The following is a 20,052-nucleotide window of genomic DNA, read 5'->3' as shown; positions in this document are numbered from 1 at the left end:
CCCTCAAACCATCACTGTAAGGCAACATTAAATTCTTTGAAAATCTCCCTCCCCCAAATAAAGGCAACATCTCTCTGATGAGTGATGAGATTTTATATGGAGTGCGCTCGTATAGTCCATTATTTTTCAAAAAGTAATGTATGGGCTACGCCATAGGATGGTCCAAACCGTTCATTTGATAGGCTACAATTTAAAAGTACTTTACAGGCCACACCTAGATCGTCCAAACCGTCCCTTTGATGGGCCACAACGTAAATAGATTGCGGCCCAAAAATCATTTCCATAGGATGATTGTAACCCTCCGATCTATAGAAGGTACCATAATATGCAATTCCTCTATAGATCAGAGGGTTGGGATTATCCTATGGAAATGATTTTTGGGCCACAACCTATTTACGTTGTGGCCCATCAAATGGATAGTTTGGATCATCCTACAATGTGCCCATCAAGTGGAAGGTTTGGATCATCCTATGCCTATGGTAGTATGGTGTGCCCATCAAATGGACGGTTTGGATCTTCCTATGGTGTGGCACGTACAGTACTTTTTGGCAAGTGGGATTGGGAATTAGGGATCTGCTAGGGACTAGTGATCAATTAAATGAATCTGAGAGCAACCACCTTTGCCCCCAGGTTAATAAAATGAATAAGACAAAATCTTAGCCTATGTGGGTTGTGTGGCTACTCTCACATGCAACAGCCAAGCCGCAACATGCCTGAAGTGATTGTCCCTAGCAAATCTTTAGTTTTAAACCTAACATTTAACAAAGTAAAGTGATTGTCCCCGAAGGATGTAGGGCGGGGAAGGGGATGGGATGGGGATTATATATTCCCCGTGGGGAGGGGAGGGGGATTCCCCACCATCCCCGTAATGGGGAGGGGAAGGGGAGGGGAAAAATTCCCCGCAGAGGGGAAGGAGTAGGGGACCCCAACATCCGGCCCCGAACCGCCCCCCGTTGCCAGCCCTACATGGGAGCTGCGACAGCTATATGCACTTTGTGCCCCAACATATCAAGGCCCAGTATATCCAAATGTCTCGTGAAAAAAAAATTGAGAAGAAAATCACCCCCCATAGCACATGCGAACAACACGTTAATATCCAAAGTAATAGGAACAAAAACAAAGAATAATAATAAGGGATTTGAATGCATCTCAATTTTGAATTTAGAACTGGATCAGGTGCAGAAAGCAAGAAAACCATCACCTAAAATCTTTCAGAAAAGATCAAATAAACATTCGCATACCTCATGTCCTTAAGAATTCAGTTCTAGATATACAAGACAGTAGCTAGCCCCCAGGTTCAGGGTAATTTTTTCCCCTTTGATATGCCAAATATCGCTTGATGAATGCATCATTTATTTGATAAAAGTTCTGCTTTTCAAATAGCCTGTGATTGAAAAGAAGTGGCTCGAATTCATTGCCAAGCACAAATCCGAAAATACTGGAGTGCCTACAAAACCCAGTTCCAAGTTTCATTTAGTGTTTAAATCAATAGTTAAACAGGCAACTATGGCAAGTCTATAAAATGCCAACATATCAATATAGTGCGGTCATAGTTCGAAATATCAGTCCACAGTAAACTATCATAGTCCACCAATATCCTACATTAATTACATTCAGTTGCCTTTAGAAAGGACAGAAAATAGTGAATATAAATAGGGAAATGATATCTGCGCTCCAGTGTTTTGCTAAACATACGCTCCACTTGTTTGTCCTGTAGTATTTAAAGGGATGTCAGAGGATATTACGGTCCTCAAAAAGCTTTTAAAACCCTTTAAATACTACACGACAAACAAGTGAGTGCATGTTTATCAAAACATTGGAGCGTTGAAATCATGTCCCTACAAATAATGTTCATGCAAAATCTACATAACATTTAAATTGATTTATAAAATCGGGATCTGTCATATACTAAATAGAACTGGAAAACACACACACACAGAGAGAATAAAGTATGTGCAGCTGCACAGATAAGCTATCTGTGCATGGGTATAAAAATCAGCCCTATTGGTTCATTTTTTTGGGGGATCCAAAGCATTCATTTGGAAGGCCCTACCATGGATAGGGTGTGTACCAAAAATCAGCCCTATAGGATCATCCTAACCCAATCAAAGTTGGAGGGGGGAATGGACAGACACCCCAAAAAATGTGGCCCCCCCTATGCTTTGGATCCCATGCACAGATAGCTTATCTGTGCAACTGCATACTTTATTTATTTTCTCATAACTTATCTACACTTGTGTGTAGAAACCGTTTTCTATATACTAGCTTAAAATACAGTGGAGGGCATATTGTTTGGGTGATCCAAACCATTCATTTGATTGGCCCTCACATAGATAGGGTGTCCACAAAAAATCAGCTCCATAGGATCATCCCAACCCTACGATTTGTGGAGGTAAAATGGACGTGTATAAACCCTCACAAATCTGTCCATTTTCTGCCTCCATGGTTCGAAGGGTTAGGATGATCTGCTGATTTTTTGTGGACACCCTATCTATGTGAGGGCCAATCAAATGAATGGTTTGGATCACCCAAACAATGTGGGCCTCCATTGTATTTTAAGCTAGTGTGTAGAAACCGTTTTCTCACACACACACACACACACATATATATATATATATATATATATATATATATATATATATATATATATATATATATATATATATATACTAGTAAAAAACACCCCGTGCAATGCCCAGGTCAACAAAGAACTGTACAGAACACATCATAGGTTGATCCAAACCGTCCATGTGATGGAACACAACATCAATAGGTTGTGCCTGTGAAATCATTTCCATAGGTGATCCTAGCCCTCCAATCTATAGAGGTTCCTCTTAAGGTGCCCGGAATTTGTAAATATTTTTAAAGGTGTCGAGAATTCGTAATATCCTCAAAAAATTATTTAGGAAAAGTAGTTTTTTCCAAGGAAGCAGGATTCTTCCCTGGGATCCTTCGATTCCCGCTTTCGATTCCCGCTCTGGCAACCTTGAGCAGGATTCTTCCCCGGGAGCCTTCGATTCCCGCTTTCGATTCCCGCTCTGGCAACCTTGGTTTTTTCGTAATTGTCATATTTCTATACTTCTTATTTGTAGTTTTTTCCGTAATTGTCATATACAGGTACCCGTTTCGGTACTTTTTTCCGTAGTTTTGCGACTTTCAAGTACTTTGTCCGTAATTTTCCTCCAAAACTTTAGTACCTAATGATTATTATTGGTTGCTTCTTTCTGTACTTATTATTGCTAGCCACCTTTCAAGAAATAGTATGTCTGTGCAGTTTTCACCACGTCGAATAAGACAAATCTCTGAACACATACAATTGCAAAGGATGGGCGAGACGTAGTGGCTAGCAAATACCTATAAAAATGAAAACGACAGGAAAGAATGATTCAAAATTACCATCAACGTGTTAATTCCACAACTTTTTCAAATAATTCAAAAAATTCAAACCTTTTCTCTTCTGCTATATATATATATATATATATATATAGAGGAAAATGATTGTGAGCTTCAAGCTCATATAACTTATATGAGCTTGAGGGCCCAAACACATGTGGGCCCACATTGTTAGGATGATCCAAAGCATTCATTTGAAAGGCCCTTACATGGATAGGGTGTGTACAAAAAATCAGCTCCATAGGATCATCCTAACCCATCCAAAAGTGGAGGGCAAAATGGACACACACCGTTTGCCACAAATCTGCCCATTTTTGCCCTCCGCTTTTGGAGGGGTTAGGATGATCCAATGGAGCTGATTTTTGGTACACACCCTATCTATGATGGGGCCTTGCAAATGAATGGTTTGGATCACCACAAAAAATGTGGGACCCATGTGTTTGGGCCCTCAAGCTCATATAAGCTATATGAGCTTCAAGCTCACAATCATTTTCCTCATATATATATATATATATATATATATATATATATATATATATATATATATATATATATATATATATATATAGAGAGAGAGAGAGAGAGAGAGAGAGAGAGAGAGGAAAGTAAAGCTACACCGCCGGTTTAAAATACAATGGGCCCACATTGTTTTGGTGGACACCCTATCTATGTGAGGGCCAATCAAATGAATTCTTTGGATCACCAAAACAATGTGGGCCCATTGTATTTTAAGCCGGCGGTGTAGCTAAGTTAGCTACACCGCCGGTGTAGCTTCACTTTGCTCATATATATATATATATATATATATATATATATATATATATATATATATAGAGAGAGAGAGAGAGAGAGAGAGAGAGAGCGGTTCCTACACATGTGTAGAGAGTTCTCTACACACTAGCTTAAAATACAGTGGGGGCCCACATTGTTTGGGTGATCCAAGTCATCCATTTTAAAGGCCCTCACATAGATAGGGTGTTTACAAAAAATCAGATCCATAGGATCATCCCAACCCTATGATTTGTGGAGGTAAAATGGATGTCTTTAAACCTTTACAAATTAGTCCATTTTTTGCCTCCACGGTTCGAATGGTTAGGATGATCCTATGGATCTGATTTTTTGTGGACACCCTATCTATGTGAGGGCCTTAAAAATGAATGGTTTGGATCACCTAAATAATGTGGCCCCCACTGTATTTTAAGCTAGTGTGTAGATAACTTATCTACACATGTGTAGGAACCGTTTTCTCATATATATATATATATATATATATATATATATATATATATATAGGAAATGATTCATCTCTTGGGATACCCAGCAGCAGTGTATCAATGACTGCAGAGGGGGCTGATGTACTTCATGTCAGAAGGGTTCAATGGCTCTCGTCAGGAAACAGATCATGAAAGTCTTGTTACCGTTATCTTTATGTATATGTCGTGTATAACATCGCTTGTTTGATGGTACTTTCTTAAGTCGAGACTCGCGTCAATCAGTTTTGACCAAATCCTTTGCCTCTTCTCACTTCACCTCCCATCATATCTTTTGACTTTTCACATCAAAAGTCAAATAGACATATTAGCGCTTGCCACTTTTTGGCGACTTTCACTTTCAACCAGATTCACCGCCTACGTGCCCTTTATGCCCAGTCATTCCGAAGAACACTTGCCCACACCACACCACCCCACCCCACCCCGCCCCCCCTCCCCCTCCCCCTCCCCCTCCCCGTCTTACCACGGCTGCTGGCACCCGTTCCAAGGACATGCGAGGAGAGACAGAAGAAGACTGGCGTAGTGCAGGAGGCAGCGCCACAGGTATCTTCAACTTCTCCGGTGGAGCCAGCAGGGATAGACTTTAGGATATGCGTGAGGATCAACTTGACAGATATGAAGAAGAGACCACTGCCAAGTCTGCCATCACCTTCGGGTCGAGTGCCCACTTTACGAAGATCTCTTCCTTCTCTTTGGGATCGAACATCAATCGCAATGATTCGATAGATGGCTCATTGGGATAGAAATAGATGAACAATGCCCCACCTAGAAACGTATAGGAGGTTTTCGGAACCTAACCTTTACAAAGCTTTCTTTATCTTTATGGATAACCAATCCATTTTCAAATATAGTTGGGAGATTTTACCCAAGAAATGGGTACATAAAATGGAAAGATAGGAACATGGGAATAGATCTGATACCAATACGGACTACCCATTTCAATTGTTGTGAAGCCCAGGGTGACCATGCACTTGCAAGACAGCTTGAAGGAGGAAGCCGAGACGTCAAGTGCTGATTTGAGCGGAGATGAAGACTATCAGACACCGATTATGAGGAGTCATCTGGTTGGAACACGACTTCTGAAATTCTCTCCTTTCCAAAGCTGCGCAAGGGCCCTATTAAGTAAGGGGGTTGCGCCTTTTTCGCCTTGGTTGTCTTTCATAGTGGCTTCACATTGACCGCAATTTCAAGAAGTTTAGCCATTTAGGGTGAGCAACAACCATCCTCTCCCAGACATACGTTATGAAAACAGAATTGGACCAAACCCCATCCCCCCAAATCATGGGAAGGCAAAGCTTTCCATGTTGGGATCCACCTCATTCCCTGTTCAAGGGGAATTGTGTGGATAGAAGGGACGTACCGGTAAATCAGTCGCTCCATTTGATTTATTCATTTTGTTAAATCGAAGCGACTGATAACAGGCGGGCCCGAGCCTGTTCCTAAAGCATAGGCTATAGTACCAAAGCCCACGTATAAGGAAGCCTAGGCCGACGCTGAAGCCTAAACTGATGCCTCCGAGTCCACGGAAAAAAATTTCAACCATGTTAAAGTTTTAATTAAGAACCTGTACAGAATGCACCAATAGACTGATCTTTCACCCTTGGAGAACCTTTTGAGGATCCAATTGCCCACTACAGTAACTGGAAGGAACAGCAGACAGCTCCTGTCTTCCTCTCCATTCCTCACCAGGTTTCAAAGTGATGGGCTTCTCAACAGCAGCAGCCTCAACACACAACATATGCTTGTACTCGTCATCTCCAAAATCTGTCATGGCCTTCGCCTTCCTGTCCCAAGGATTCCACACCACTGCAAGAAACAGTAAAAAGTAGCCAATGAGCATTAGGGATTTTCTATATCAAACACTATCAAACTAGGTGATCAGCTAGAATTTAATGGAATAGCCTACTTTACATTTTTAATCTGAAAACATACTCTAGAAAATCAGTTTCATATAAAATGAATAATGACAAACAGCTAGACATGGACAGCCTTACCAGCATCCGGAAGTCCATCTTTCTTCAAAACAAATGTTCCCTTCTTCTCGTGATCCAGAATCGCAATTTTTGTTGGTGTGCTGAGATATATTTTGTCCACCTTTCATGATAAAAAAGGAATGAATACGAAATCGGTAAAAGACTAGTGATAGCCATTCCACAAACTCAGTACTCACTTCCGATTCAAATGTTATTGCATCTCCTTGCTCTGTGAAGCGCTCCCTATCTTGTAAGTTATCCAGATAATCCAGAGTTTCCAATCCTTCAACCCGCACTTCACTGAATACAAGCAATATGAATTAATTTCTGCAAAAACCACATATTTGCACTTACAAAATGCGCATCATCTTATTAAAGAAGGACCTGAGAGCCTGCTTAATGCAGTACAAGCAGCACAGCCATGTTGAGGTGGGATTATTTTTTTAATTTAATTTTAAGGTTCTGAACCATGAAGCAGCAGTAATAGTAGTTGCATAAGGGGAAACGGGGATGAACATGAGCACTGAATGTACTCCATATCTATCTTGTACATAGGCCAGGATCGAACCCAAACATCAAGGGTTCACCCCCAACCACATAGGGAAATGTGGCAAGGCATTGCTTCTCCACTTAAATGAGATGATCCCCACAACAACACCTCAATAGTGGCATCTAAAATACCGGCGGCAAAACATTTTCACTGGAAAAAGGAAAAAAAATGGGGGCTGGGGTTATCCAAGTTGGGATGATACCAAATCTCGGGATCATCAAAAGGCAATGAATAACCTCAAAAGGCCAACCCAGGAGTACATCTTTATAAACTTGGTTTCTAATTAAGCACTGTATTTATGTTTTGGTCGGCAAGGAGCCAAAACCTCCCCCCTTAGAGGGAAAGAAAAGCCTCACGCTCAACTTATCGACAGAGGGGTCTAGAGATATAGGCGGAAGGTATTATCTACCAAATAGGTTAAAGAAGAAAAAGGTGCTTCCCAAGGCCATTTGCCAGGAAAATCATACCAATAGCATAACTTGCCTCAATTTTGAACTCTACATCTAACAACTAAATGCAAGAGGCATCCCTCAGCAATGATAATTATGAAGTCATGGCATCCACTGGATAAAATGGCCAAGATCAGCAAATAACAGAATTAAGAGAATGCCCAAGATCACCAAAGAATAGAAAAGGAGAAAAAGAAGACCCCTGTAGAGAAAAAAAGGTATAACCAATTTAGCAACTGTTAAAGATTATCAGTCTTTCTTAGGGCCCCATAAGATGTTGATAGTAGACCATTGTGCCTTGTGTATCAAGGTGGGAGAATTGGTCGACCGTATTATTTGTTCATTGCTAAGTAGCTAGAGAGGTGTGGGGTGCCATTTGTCTAGGTTTGGGATTGACTGGGTCTTCCCTTCTAATCTTCAAGATTTACCTGAAGGTTGGTCGTTGACCTCATGGAAGAAAAAAGGGAAAGTTTTGCTCACCTTCTCTTCTAGCTACTATTTGGGTGCTATGGAAAGAAGGAATGATAGAGTATTTGAAGGAGTGGCAAAGTCATCCTATTTTCTGTTCATAAAAGTTACTGAATTAAACATTGCTTGGGCAAAATCCCTTCCTCTTTCCCGCTTTGTTTCAGCTTTCGAGTTATGGGAGGGATTGGAGGTGGTATGCTATAGCAAGGAGAGTCGTCTCTCGGTAGTGCAAAATTGGCCACCCCCACCTAGTGGGTTGTTGAAATTAAATTTTGACCTTGGGAAATATCGAGCCCGTGGGCATTGGGGTTGTTCTAAGGGACTAAGGGGGGAAGTTTCATGGGCTTTTTCAAGGCCTATTGGGGTAGCGGATGCTAGTGAAGCGGAGGTAAATGTTGTCCACCAAGCATTAATTACTGTGGAGGAAGATAGCTTGGACCGATTGATAGTAGAGGGTGACTCCCTCAATGTTATAAGATGGCTCAAAGGTTCGTAGGTCCCCCCGTGGATGTTTGCTCATTTGTTTGATGAGATCAGAGATAGAATAGAAGGTTCCTCAACTTTATTTGTACATGTGAGAAGGTCAGCAAATGGGATCGCTGACAGACTAGCTAGGGATGGAGTTCACAGGCAGGAATTAGAGATGTTTGATTTTTTACCCCCTTAATAGGACTATATGGATGTATTTTAGGTTTTTTCTAGTTCTTTTATATTCTCCTATATGTACCTGTAGGGTGGACTTTCTCCGTTTCCCTTTTTCTTAATGAAATCTGCGACCATTCAAAAAAAAAAAAAAAAAAAAAATTTTTTTGCTTAAGATCATCGAGAATTAGATAGAAATAAGCACCAAGTGAATCCATTTCCTCCACTTTAGGGCAAAATGCATTTTTTGGAGTGTCCACATAAGAAGAGATTACTCAAGTCTATCATAGGCCCCTTCTCAAATCAAGCTTAAAAATCATATAGCTGGGACTAGCCTTTCCAACATAATCAATTATCCCATTGGCAATAACAAGGTCATTGAGAATTTGCCTACCTAGTGACAAAAAATGCTTTGATTAGGGCAACCATAAAGGCCATAACCTTTTTAATCCTTAAGAAAAGAACCTTAAAAATGATTGTATAGACACTACAGATAAGGCTAATGGGGCTAAATTGTTTAATATCCTCCGTATTTCTTACTGTGGGAATTAAAGCAATGACGGATGTAATAGAGGGCTTAGCTGATTGGTGACAGAAATACAATCCCTTAATTACCTGCATATATCAAGCTCAATGATTCCCAAAGAACTCATGAAAGAGCGGTGAGGAAATAATTTGGACAGTGGGATAGAATTGCACAACCATAAAATGAAGGAATCTAAACCCAAGCACAAACAATATAATACTTAAATAAAACAGCAATACAACGGAGAGAACAAGAAACCCACTGTTTAAAAACTGCCGATATGAGACAAGTGAAGCATGACCAACAGCGTAATAAAGTGTGTGCAGAGAGAAAGATGCAGACGCATGAACTTGAACAGAAAACCCTAAATTTTTTCAAAAGAAGATACTTCGATTTCTTATTTAAGCATAAAGCACGAAACTCGGTTCAAATAGCAAATCCAATTGCCCAAGAACGGAAATGTAGAAAACTCTTAGAGAAATTCCCATGAAAAATTAAAAGCAGCTCCCTTATTAAAAGATAACATTAAGCTAAAATCCTTTGCATATGAAAAATGCAAAGCAACAAAAATGCCCTAAATTCTTTACACAAATTCACCAAAAGTGCTTAACACACTTTTTTTGCTGATAAGAAAAAGTTTTAAATATAAAAAAATTATGACTTGTGCCGTGAAGCTCAAATCCAATCATTTTGAATAGCAACACCTTAGATTCTCAATAGTTTTCATCGAGAACAATTCATATTCCAAATTTGAAGCCGGAAGTGATTAGAATTTGCATCATCCGTCCAGAATTCGTACACTTTCTGACGTTGGTGGTAATGCTTCACATGTGTCAGATCGGCGGTACAACCCTTTGCATGACATCTAGGTTCCACAGCCCTCGAAAGCCGCTACCGCCGACTCATGAAATCATCCTCCGACGAGAAATACGCTCGACCACCTGACGTCAGGAACTCCCTGCCACCACCGAAAAAGTGTTCCGTCTCCGGGCCAGTCATCCAAAATGGCTGCCGGGGAGATAACTCCACGCCGGAACGGAGCGAGGGAGATATAGGATGGAGTAAGGAGAGAGGGTTAGTGAGTGAACCGATGAGGGTTTGGAGAGAGTGGTTTTAGTTCTACTAGTGGTGGAAGACTTAGTGGGAAGAGTATGCAACTTCCGGCAGAATGATATTTCCAGTGAGGGTTTGGTTGTATGGATCGAAGATCTGACGCCTTTGGCGGGAATCTTGGGTGGGTTCCTCACCTAGGAGTAAAATCATGGCCAGATTTCCCCATTCGTATTCCCGCATTCTTTCGCCATTTTACTACACAAGTCGAAAAATTTTCGAGCCGTTTACGACATCATTATCCGACGGAATCGATGCTAACGTCTGATTTGTAGAAGAATACAAGAGAAATAGGAACATATAAAGAAATGGAAAATGTCCGTCCGATATTCTACCCACCAATTTTATTTATTTTTTTGGAAAATGGTAGCCAAATATATTAAAAAAAGACCGTGATGGTTAGAGTACAATGAGAAAAAAGAAAAACAATATAAGAGTACAAGAATAGAGTTTCACGGCGGAAGAGAGTCAAAGAGAGCTAGAGTCCTTGAAAACTCCTGCTCTAGCTAAACCATCCGCTTCCTGATTAGTGGAGCGAAGCACATGAAGAAAGACAACCTCCATAGACTTTAGCCAATCAAACATTTCATCCAACCATCTATCAAATCTCCATGGGGGTTTTTGAGATCCTTTGAGCCACCGAATTACATTAGAAGAGTCGCCTTCAATTACTACTTTATTGAGGCAATTCAACCCACCAAATTGATCGGCCAAAAGTCCGATATTCTGTAATCCTCATCAATTTTAGGGATCAGGGCGACAAAATTGGCGTTTTTACTCATGTGCAGCTCCAAACCCTCATAAAAGCCTTAAAATTTTGAGAATGTCTTCTTTCACCATTTCCCAACACCGGTCGAAGAAAGAGAGGCAAAAGTCATCCGGCCCCGAGGCGCGATCTCCACTCAAGGAAAACAAACCGACTATATCTAGCTCATCCATCCAACTTATTAAAATTAATACCATCAAGCTTGGGGTGACACACTTCCTCAACAGAAAATACAGACATTTATAACACCCACAATCTCCTTTGTAATAACCTCCTGGTCCTCACACCTAGTGCTCTTTATCAGTATCAACAAGATTCATTTTCCTCCTCTTCTGCGCTAGCAATTCCATGGAAGTACGCAGTACTTTTATATCCTTTTAACCATCTAGACCTTGACCTTTGTCTCCACTAAATTTCTTCCTACGACACTAGGACGTTATACTCCTTTAGAATCCTCTTTTCCACCACTTCCTCATCCCCCGCCAAGGAAGCTTCTTCCTTGATATCTATCTCTTGAATACAAAGAAGGAAGCTTGATTTTCTATTGTCCAAATTACGAAATGTATCCTAGTTCCACGCCTTCAACTTGTTCTTCACAAAGCAAAGCTTCTTCCTGAAACCACATCAGTAGGTCCCAACACTGCGACTTCCTTCCCTAGTCCTCCACCATTTCCTTCATCTTAGGGACTTCCAACCAGGCAAGCTAAAACTGAAAAGGGTATGGCCCCCCTAGATTCCAAACGAGGGTCCAACAAGATGGGCAGTGATCAGAAACAGTAATGGCAAGGGCACTTTGGCACTAGTCAAAGTTAAGAGAATGAGTCAAGGTTAAGGGAGCTCCATCGAGGACAAATCACGTAATGATCTATCCTGCTTTTACTCTGGTTAATAGACAATAATCAAGCGTCCAGAAAGAAAAAAATGTCTCTCTGTGCATATTCACTTTGTATTGAACTTTGAATCACTAGCTTTCCATAGAATTTGAATTAAATTATGCATATGTAATGAAGAATCATCCGACATTGCATTAACAATATCAGTTCGAGGCATCTTCATCATTACTCACTATCATGGATAATGATATCAAGACATGCTTGTGAGAGGGCTGTCCCAAACAGCCCTCCTAATTTTCCACGTTAATTAAAGTGCAGGTATCAAACAAGTGAGATGTCATTTAAGAAGAACAAGGCTAGACCAAACTGGAGTAGGCAGAATACAAAAGACGAAAAAGAAAAAGAAAAGTTTGTGTAAGGTGTATGCTTGTTATTTTATAAAAAACAAGGGTATTCTGGTCATCAAAATGATAATTAATGCATAATGAGACTTTGTGCAATAGTGAGCACTCTTAGAACCATCCATGATACAGAAATGTCTTTCTAGAAGCTCTCCACTATAATTATGTAACTGAGGAAAGTGTACGAATCACATAAACCTTATTATTATCTTCAAAACAGTTATCTCATAAATGCCAGCAACCATAAATGAAGCTCATAGTGAATCAATAGGGTATACCTGACATCAGAAACAGAGAAGTAAGTATGGTATGCAAATGTAAATGTAAATGGCTTTCCATCAGTGTTGGTATTTCTGATGCGGGATGTCAACATCAGATCTCCTCCAGGTCCAAGAGATACCCTTAGACGAAACTCATAGCTGCAGACGACAGCAAAATGCCACACTAATTCAGCCAAATAAGGAAAGAAATTATAATATGCATTTTAGTAGCATCTACCTTCCTGAACACAAATTTGACAGCTGTCCAGAGATTATTGTGTTACGAACAAAAGAAGATATGATGTCCTTTTGCTAGTCTGTGTACCAGTGAGGCCAGATCTTCACATCTTCTTCAGATGGCTTGAGGATTAAATCCACATATGTCTTATTGGAAGTACTTGATGGAAAAGGTGGTGGATCAGTGTCAATGCTCCAGATCCTGTTCCTTGCAAACCCATGTTGTTCAAGAGATCCAACGCCACCAAACTGCATTTGCAGAGTAATTTGCAGCTAATATCTCTTGTGTGCATGGAAAGAACTGAAGAAAACAAGAGAAGGGGAGGAAAGAAAAATAGAAGCACACATTTGAGTCAGCACATACCTGCGGAAAGCATATTGGAATCCCTCCACGTATTGCCTTTGGAGGCTTAAAAATAGCCTACACAAGCAAGTAAAAGTTCAACTAAAAATATAAGTAATTAAATTAATCGGGCTGTAAAATAAGGCTATGAAGAGGAGGAAAGCACCAGCCTCATACCATCGTGAAAATAAGGTACATCAAGCCTTGCAATGATACCATTGCAGGATGTTCCCATGTCCACATGAATAAAGAGATAATATGATGCTACAGGAAGCTAGTCCATTTGAATAAAAAGAAAAATAACAGCACCAAAACCACAGGATATTGTGGAGATGAAGAGTGAGCCGAAGAGGCAACTTTGAAACTAACAGCATGGATAAAACAAGGGACTGTGGGCATCATTTCCCTTGACTATTACACAATTATTGCATCTCTATCACTGTCTATGAACCTCCTAGATGATTTTCTATTTGAGTTTAAAGTTGTTTTACCCTAATTCCTACACATGGAAGCATTTTAGCATCGTGAAACTCATTGTATATGATGGATTAAAGAATATTATATGGGATGATAGTATGGGTTAGCGAGTTAGGAAAAGGGCATAAAAAAATGATGGATAAAAAAATCATCCAAACAAGACAGTAGTCCTCTGCACTCCTTTGTTTTAATAATGTCAATCTCCTCTCTTCATTTTACAATTGTTAATTGGCCTATGCCGGCATTATTTATTTATTCATTTATTTTTTTAAAGGATACTGGAATAATAATTCTGAAAAAGCTATAAACAGCCAATCGAAAAGGTGTTTAACAAAGTGAGGAATGCCATAATCAAAACAAGAGCGTGACTCTCTCTCTCTCTCTCTCTCTCTCTCTCTCTCTCTCTCTCTCTCTCTATATATATATATATATATATATATATATATATATGTGTGTGTGTGTGTGTGTGTGTGTGTGTGTGTGCATGTGTGTGCGTGTGTGGGATTTGCTAGCGTCCATCGCAGGCATTTCACGGATGGTCTGTTGCATCTGACAGCAGCCACAGAGGCTCACTTTTCAGCAGATTTTGTCTTCATTCACAGGGTGGCTGCTATCAGATGCAACAGACCATCCGCGAAATGCCTTCTGCGATGGACGTTGGCAAATCCCCATATATATCTTTTCAAAATCTTCAGAAACATGCTATGATTCCACTTGGAAACACAGTGCGAAAAAGCAGACTAAATGGAAACTGGGATATATTTATGCTCAAGGATGAGTGAACCAGCTGAAACAGCAGGCCAGAATTTTTTCTTGCAAAATATACAAAGAAAGAAACATTAGAAATGGCATAACAGGGATAATCCATTCCCTGGAAATCCCTCATGCCAAATACAAGTTGACATGCATATCTCAGATTCTATGGGTTCATGAATATGAAGAAGCCTATTACAATTAGAGAATAAACAATACCTTTCTGCATATATCTATGCATTACTGTATTATAAATCTCAAATAGAATTTTATGTAATTCAATATAAATTATACAATTTTATATACTAAGGGTTGTTTTAGGAAATAGCTTCTAACATTGTTACCATGAGGACGTGTCAGCACTTCGACTTCCTCAAGGTAAGTGGGTCAAACTCTGACTATAATATACATGTTTCTTTCAAGTTCCATAGCTCAAAAACATTTAGAGCAATTTCCAACATGCCGTTCTGGCCAACCCGAGATACTATGATTCTATCCTCCAAATAAAAGGTCTATGCTGAGAAAATCGTTTGACTCATTAAAACACTAGTCTTAGAGAAACAGAAAAATGGAAAAATTAAAAATACAAGCACCCTCCTTGAGGGTGTTTGTATTTTTTGCTTTTCTGTTGCTTTTTCTTTTCTCTTTGTTCCTCTCTTTGGGTGACCTCCTTGGTCCGCCCTTTTAATATATTGGATTGCCTATAAAAAATAAAAAAAATGGAAAAATTGTTTTCAGTACCTTACTGCTCACGAAAAGCAATTCTTCCCCATGGTCATTCTTCCAAGATGTCACGTGACCTCCATACAGATACACCTGTAGACAAATAAAAACGATATGAATACTATTAGTATTAAGTTCTTGCAAAGAAGTACACTCCGTATCTAAAGTAAACAATAATCTGCTATGCACTTGTTTCCATCAATTTTTATGATTGCATCCATAATTAAGCATCATTTACTTATTAAATTTAGCCATGATAAAATATAAAGTGAGAAAAACAAGCAAGAAGCTATAACAAGAAAGCAAAGAAACAAAAAACATATGCACTTATTTTTCAGAAAGAGACGAAATATTCACTACTCATTTTAGTATAAGCTTATACAACGAATTGTAGAAAGAATTAGAAGCTTATGACGGATCTAAGTGCAATCTGCCATGAACTTGATTATTTCAGTGCAAGATGCAAGAAACCCCAACATAAAGGGGATCGACTAGTGCCACAACATCCACAAAAAACTAGCGTCTTGTGGAAATACAAGCAAAGAGGCAAGTAATTCTCATTTTTCAGAAACAACAATGAAGACCCAAAAAGAAATGTAACTCCAGTCCCTTAGTAGATAAGCCATCATAGCACTATATAAAACACAAAAATTCATATTGTATCAAATATCCATGGCCTATAAGAGCCCAGTATACAAAACTCAACCAAAAGCCCCTCGGACACAGTTAAACACCAGTACTTTATCATCTTATTTTCAAGAATATACCCAAGATTATGGTGCATACCCTTAAAATTGCGCCTTGAAACCACATTGGATAGCCTCAAAATTAGCGCCATCAAAGGAGCATAAAATGATAAGCTAACCCAACTTACATACCAATCTTTCAGTTTTCTAGCTTTAGATATTGAATTAATACGATTAAAATGAAAGTATAATATAAAACAAGTTTCATGAACCAATAACTTTAAAAGCATTTAAAAGTCACTAAATTCTTTGCATAGGAAAGTTAATAATATTCTTGATCAATCCAACTTTAAAGTTTTTGACACGAGTAGAAAGATAGTAAATTTACAATTTCACAAAATGATGAATGTATTGTTACTTACAATAGAGTCTGCATTAATGTCATAATCATTCACTTGCTAATTTCATATACATCTGATAAGGTTATCAAATTTTAGTGTTGTGTAAGGTACCTCTGTCATCATATATCAACCCATCCGATTGCAAGTTTCTATTGAAACAGTTTATAAAGCAATTAGAAAGCACCCAATTCGATAGGTTGCAAATTAGCAATCGCTTTATTATACCTTTTAAAGTATTTTTCAAGCATCTAATCACATTTTTTCGGTACGTAGGTTGGGACTGAAGCAAAGCATCTAATCACATTATATGGACAACATTTCTCACAAATTAGTTTGGGGGGATGCAATTTTAGCTACATCTAAAGTAATTTATTTAGATTGCAAAGATGGAAGTTTAGTCCCAAAAGGTCAAACTTGCAAATAACCAATCAAACCTTTTACTCCCAAAATGACCTCTTTTTTTTTAAATGGAGAAATTTTCATTAAAGAAAAAGTGGAAACCCCAAAGACCTAGGTGGTCAATACACAGAATACATGAACAAATACAAAGAATAGCTGATGGGGATCCAGACTTAGGATTTCAAGTTTACTAGCGACAGAGGAGATGTAGCAACAGACAGATGACTTCGATTTGGATGGACGACCAGATTCTTTAATCCAAATGTTTCAGATCAACAATTAGACAGCACTGATGATTCACAGATGTTGCAGACACATTTCTGATGCCTGACCGGTTCACATACATTTTCAGAGATGATTCATATATCATACCTTTGGATGCTCCAGTGAGAAGAGGCGACTTGTGCCAAACTCATGGAGTAAAAGGAGGTAGGGGCATACCGAAAACAACTTGGGAAGAAACAATGAGGAAAGACTTGATAACTAGGAACATAACAGAGAACATGACCTTGGATAGGATAGAATGGAAGAAAATGATCCACGTAGAAGAACCCAACTAGAGCCAGGATTAGAGCCGAGTAGATTCCTTTCACCTTCTTCATGAAAATTTTCTAAAGGATTCATTTAGTCGACCCCAACTAGTTTGGGACAAAGGCTTTGTTGAGTTGAGTTGAGTATTCATATATCATGCGTGCCCTTTTAAGTTCTTTATGTTCTTTAGAGTTTTTCTTTTGGTTATAGGGTTTTAAAAGAGTCTTTTATGAGTATTTTTAAGTTATAGGAGGTAATAGCGTCTTTTTGCATCAAAATAACTTAAGTTATGTGAGTTATGGCTGTTTTAAATAGGCCCCACGGTTGTATTACAGAATTTTAATGGGAGCATGCCTTTAAGTCCTTAGAGGGGTAGTTTAGTCTTCAGGGTTGTTTATTGGTTTGATATAAATACTTTATGTTGGGTTTGTGAAAAGATGAACACTACATGCATCTTCTACATGATATTGAGAGCTTCTAGGAGAAAAAGGGTTTCATCTTTGTCTTCTTCTTCAGCGAGATGCCAAGGATTCTTTGGTGAGATGCCAAAGAAACTCATGGTGAAGTCCTGAGATAAGCAGCATACTTTTATTACTTGTTATCTATCGTTTTACTATTCTTCTCTCTTCTCTTTTAGTTTTATTGGTGCTCGAGCCAACCACTCGGTCTTGGATCTCATCTATCCAACGAGCAAACCTCCATGGACTAATATTAGATCCCTGAAGGCATCTGATAACATTCAAGGAGTCTCCTCCTACAATTAGGAGGCCCATGGTGCCGCTCTCTATGGGCAGCAGTCCCTGTCCCAAAATGACCTTTTTTTTTTAAATGGTCCCAAAATGACCTTATTCACATAAATTTTCATTTTTTCACTGAATTTCAAATAATTTCCTTGACTTCCTCATCTGCTCAATATGATTTTTACTTGCTTAATCAGTGTGTTTTTTTCATTCATTTGCTACTTAAATTATGAAAAAAATTGCATGCAAATATCCTCTTATTCCCCAAATGGCATTATTCAAATAATATTTTATATATTTTTTTGCTGAATTTCATATAATTTCCTTGACTTCGGGTCACAATGCTGACTCTTTTCATGACTTTATTTCTTAAATTAGGAGAAAAATAGCATATGGTTTAATACTCCCTGAGGCAGTACATCTAAAAAATATAGATCAGTTGGGAAAGATACAAAACCAACTTTGCCAACTTTGATGCAGATGACTTTTCTTTACAGGTCGTACATGCGAATTGCATATCTGACTAAAAGAAATTTAGAGCATATTAGCCTAGGTTATAGAGTAATAATTTACAATAATTGAAACAACAATCTGCAATTTATCATTCTTTCCCAGAAACTCCTACATGGACAAATGGAATTCGTCATCGGGGCATTAGATAGAGAAAGATTAACAACTAATAATCACCTTACCTAAAAAAGCTACAACGAAAGAGCAAACAATCGATACTCCATCTCAAATTAGAAGGAAAGCTCACAAATTACATGCAGATTCATCAAGAAACAACAAAAAGATTGAATCAAATTAGGGAAATAACAGTAATAACATCAGAACCAAGAAAGTGAACGAAAGATTGAACAGATCGAGCTAAAATACGATCAGAAGAAGCGAGAAATGAATTCGATGTGAATTTCTGCGCCCGTAGATACGTTTTGAATCGAATCAAGAAAAAGGAAGGAGGAAAAATGCAACGTACCTCGGCCGAGCTTCCTCGGATTTCCCTCAAAACGACCTTGTCGAGGCCATTGATGCCCTTACAGTGCTCCACAGAAACCCTTTCGCTCGACATCACTCAAATCCCATAACCAGAAATCCCCAAACCCTGAGAGAGAGAGAGAGATTTCTCTTTTCAGAAAACTGATGTTCGGTTGGTATAAAGTATAAACAGACGGACAGAGAATCTGCAGGGTCTCATGTAAAGTTTTTCCTTTTATTTTTGGGAGATGATATTTTCACCCCCTCTGCAGTACGCATTAACCCCACTTATGACGTGAAAATAGTGGGCAACTTTAACGCTTTTTCCCCTCAAATCTAAGTTACAGGGCGAATGCTTACTGCGGGGGGGTGAAAATATCATCGCCCTTTTTTTTCCGTTTTTTACTTTCTCCGGTGTTTTTTCCCCATTTTTTACGGTGATGATAATCCGCACTCCTATGGGATAATCCGCACCCGTGCAAGCCAGTTGAACACCATTATTGATGAGTGCGTAGGCGGCTTAGGTGCACCTCTCCCAGTCCGAAGTAATGAGGCCCCACTCTCTGTCTGTCTCTCTGTCTCTAACGAAGAAGGAGGACATGTGGACCTTTTTTTGACGTTAAAGGGTGAGAATTATCCTAAAGGGTGCGAATTTATCATCACCCATTTTTTTTTTATTGTTTCTTTATTGAGGCTGTTACGACTTGAGGGCCAAAAACCCCGTACAGTTTACTAATATAACGGAAATAACTTCACAGGCTGTTAGGCCTAAAATCGGTAACAGGTTATGGTAGGGCTGAAAAGGCTGGGTGGTCCGGGCTAACGAGCCACGGCTGAATGGCTGGTTGAGTCCTGCGCTGCACAGAGTACAGACAAGAAAGAAAAGGGTCAGAGGACCAACCCGGAGTGATACTCCGGACGGGCGCTTCGACACTCAAGTCAGTATGAGCAGGAGTGTAGAGCAATGTCAGAGCAAAAAGCTTAGAGTTTTGGTTCTCAGATTTTCAGGACCCTCACCTTAGCACAAGTGAAGGCTATTTATAGTGATTCTGAGCCACCTGTCTAGGACAGGTGGTAGTTCTGAGCCAGGTGGTGGCCTCTGTATGGACCAGGTTTCATACCTAAGGAGGGCAGGTGGAGGTCCC

The 20,052-nt window shown here is 39.3% G+C and overlaps 1 protein-coding gene across 3 annotated transcripts; it reads right to left on the bottom strand.

Annotated features, from left to right (window-relative positions):
- Window positions 1-1,124: 1,124 nt before the first annotated feature.
- Window positions 1,125-19,101, bottom strand: LOC143879725 (putative glucose-6-phosphate 1-epimerase). Of its 3 annotated transcripts, none has more exons than XM_077382247.1 (9): window positions 18,909-19,101; window positions 15,194-15,268; window positions 13,244-13,300; window positions 12,968-13,128; window positions 12,661-12,801; window positions 6,835-6,937; window positions 6,659-6,758; window positions 6,274-6,470; window positions 1,125-1,447 (listed from the first exon to the last, which is right to left on the bottom strand). In XM_077382247.1, exons 1-9 carry the CDS (start codon window positions 18,999-19,001, stop codon window positions 1,412-1,414), a joined length of 963 nt encoding a protein of 320 aa, XP_077238362.1. In that variant the 5' UTR covers window positions 19,002-19,101; the 3' UTR covers window positions 1,125-1,411. The 3 variants fall into 3 exon arrangements, with proteins under 3 accessions (XP_077238362.1, XP_077238363.1, XP_077238364.1); XM_077382248.1 differs by having other exon boundaries at window positions 6,351-6,470; XM_077382249.1 differs by having other exon boundaries at window positions 6,229-6,470; window positions 18,909-19,099.
- Window positions 19,102-20,052: the final 951 nt, after the last annotated feature.

This window comes from Tasmannia lanceolata, unplaced genomic scaffold, assembly GCF_043159265.1.
Source record: "Tasmannia lanceolata isolate RefF3 unplaced genomic scaffold, GAP_Taslan_0.1 ptg000006l, whole genome shotgun sequence".
Lineage (NCBI taxonomy): Eukaryota > Viridiplantae > Streptophyta > Magnoliopsida > Canellales > Winteraceae > Tasmannia > Tasmannia lanceolata.
This window is presented reverse-complemented; position numbering and strand designations above follow the sequence as displayed.

Coding starts and splice junctions, on each gene's coding strand:
- LOC143879725 (XM_077382247.1), bottom strand. CDS start 19,001: ATGTCGAGCGAAAGGGTTTCTGTGGAGCACTGTAAGGGCATCAATGGC. Junction 13,129..13,243: donor TTCCAATATGCTTTCCGCAG/GTATGTGCTGAC, acceptor CTGCAAATGCAG/TTTGGTGGCGTTGGATCTCT. Junction 6,759..6,834: donor CAATAACATTTGAATCGGAA/GTGAGTACTGAG, acceptor TTATCATGAAAG/GTGGACAAAATATATCTCAG.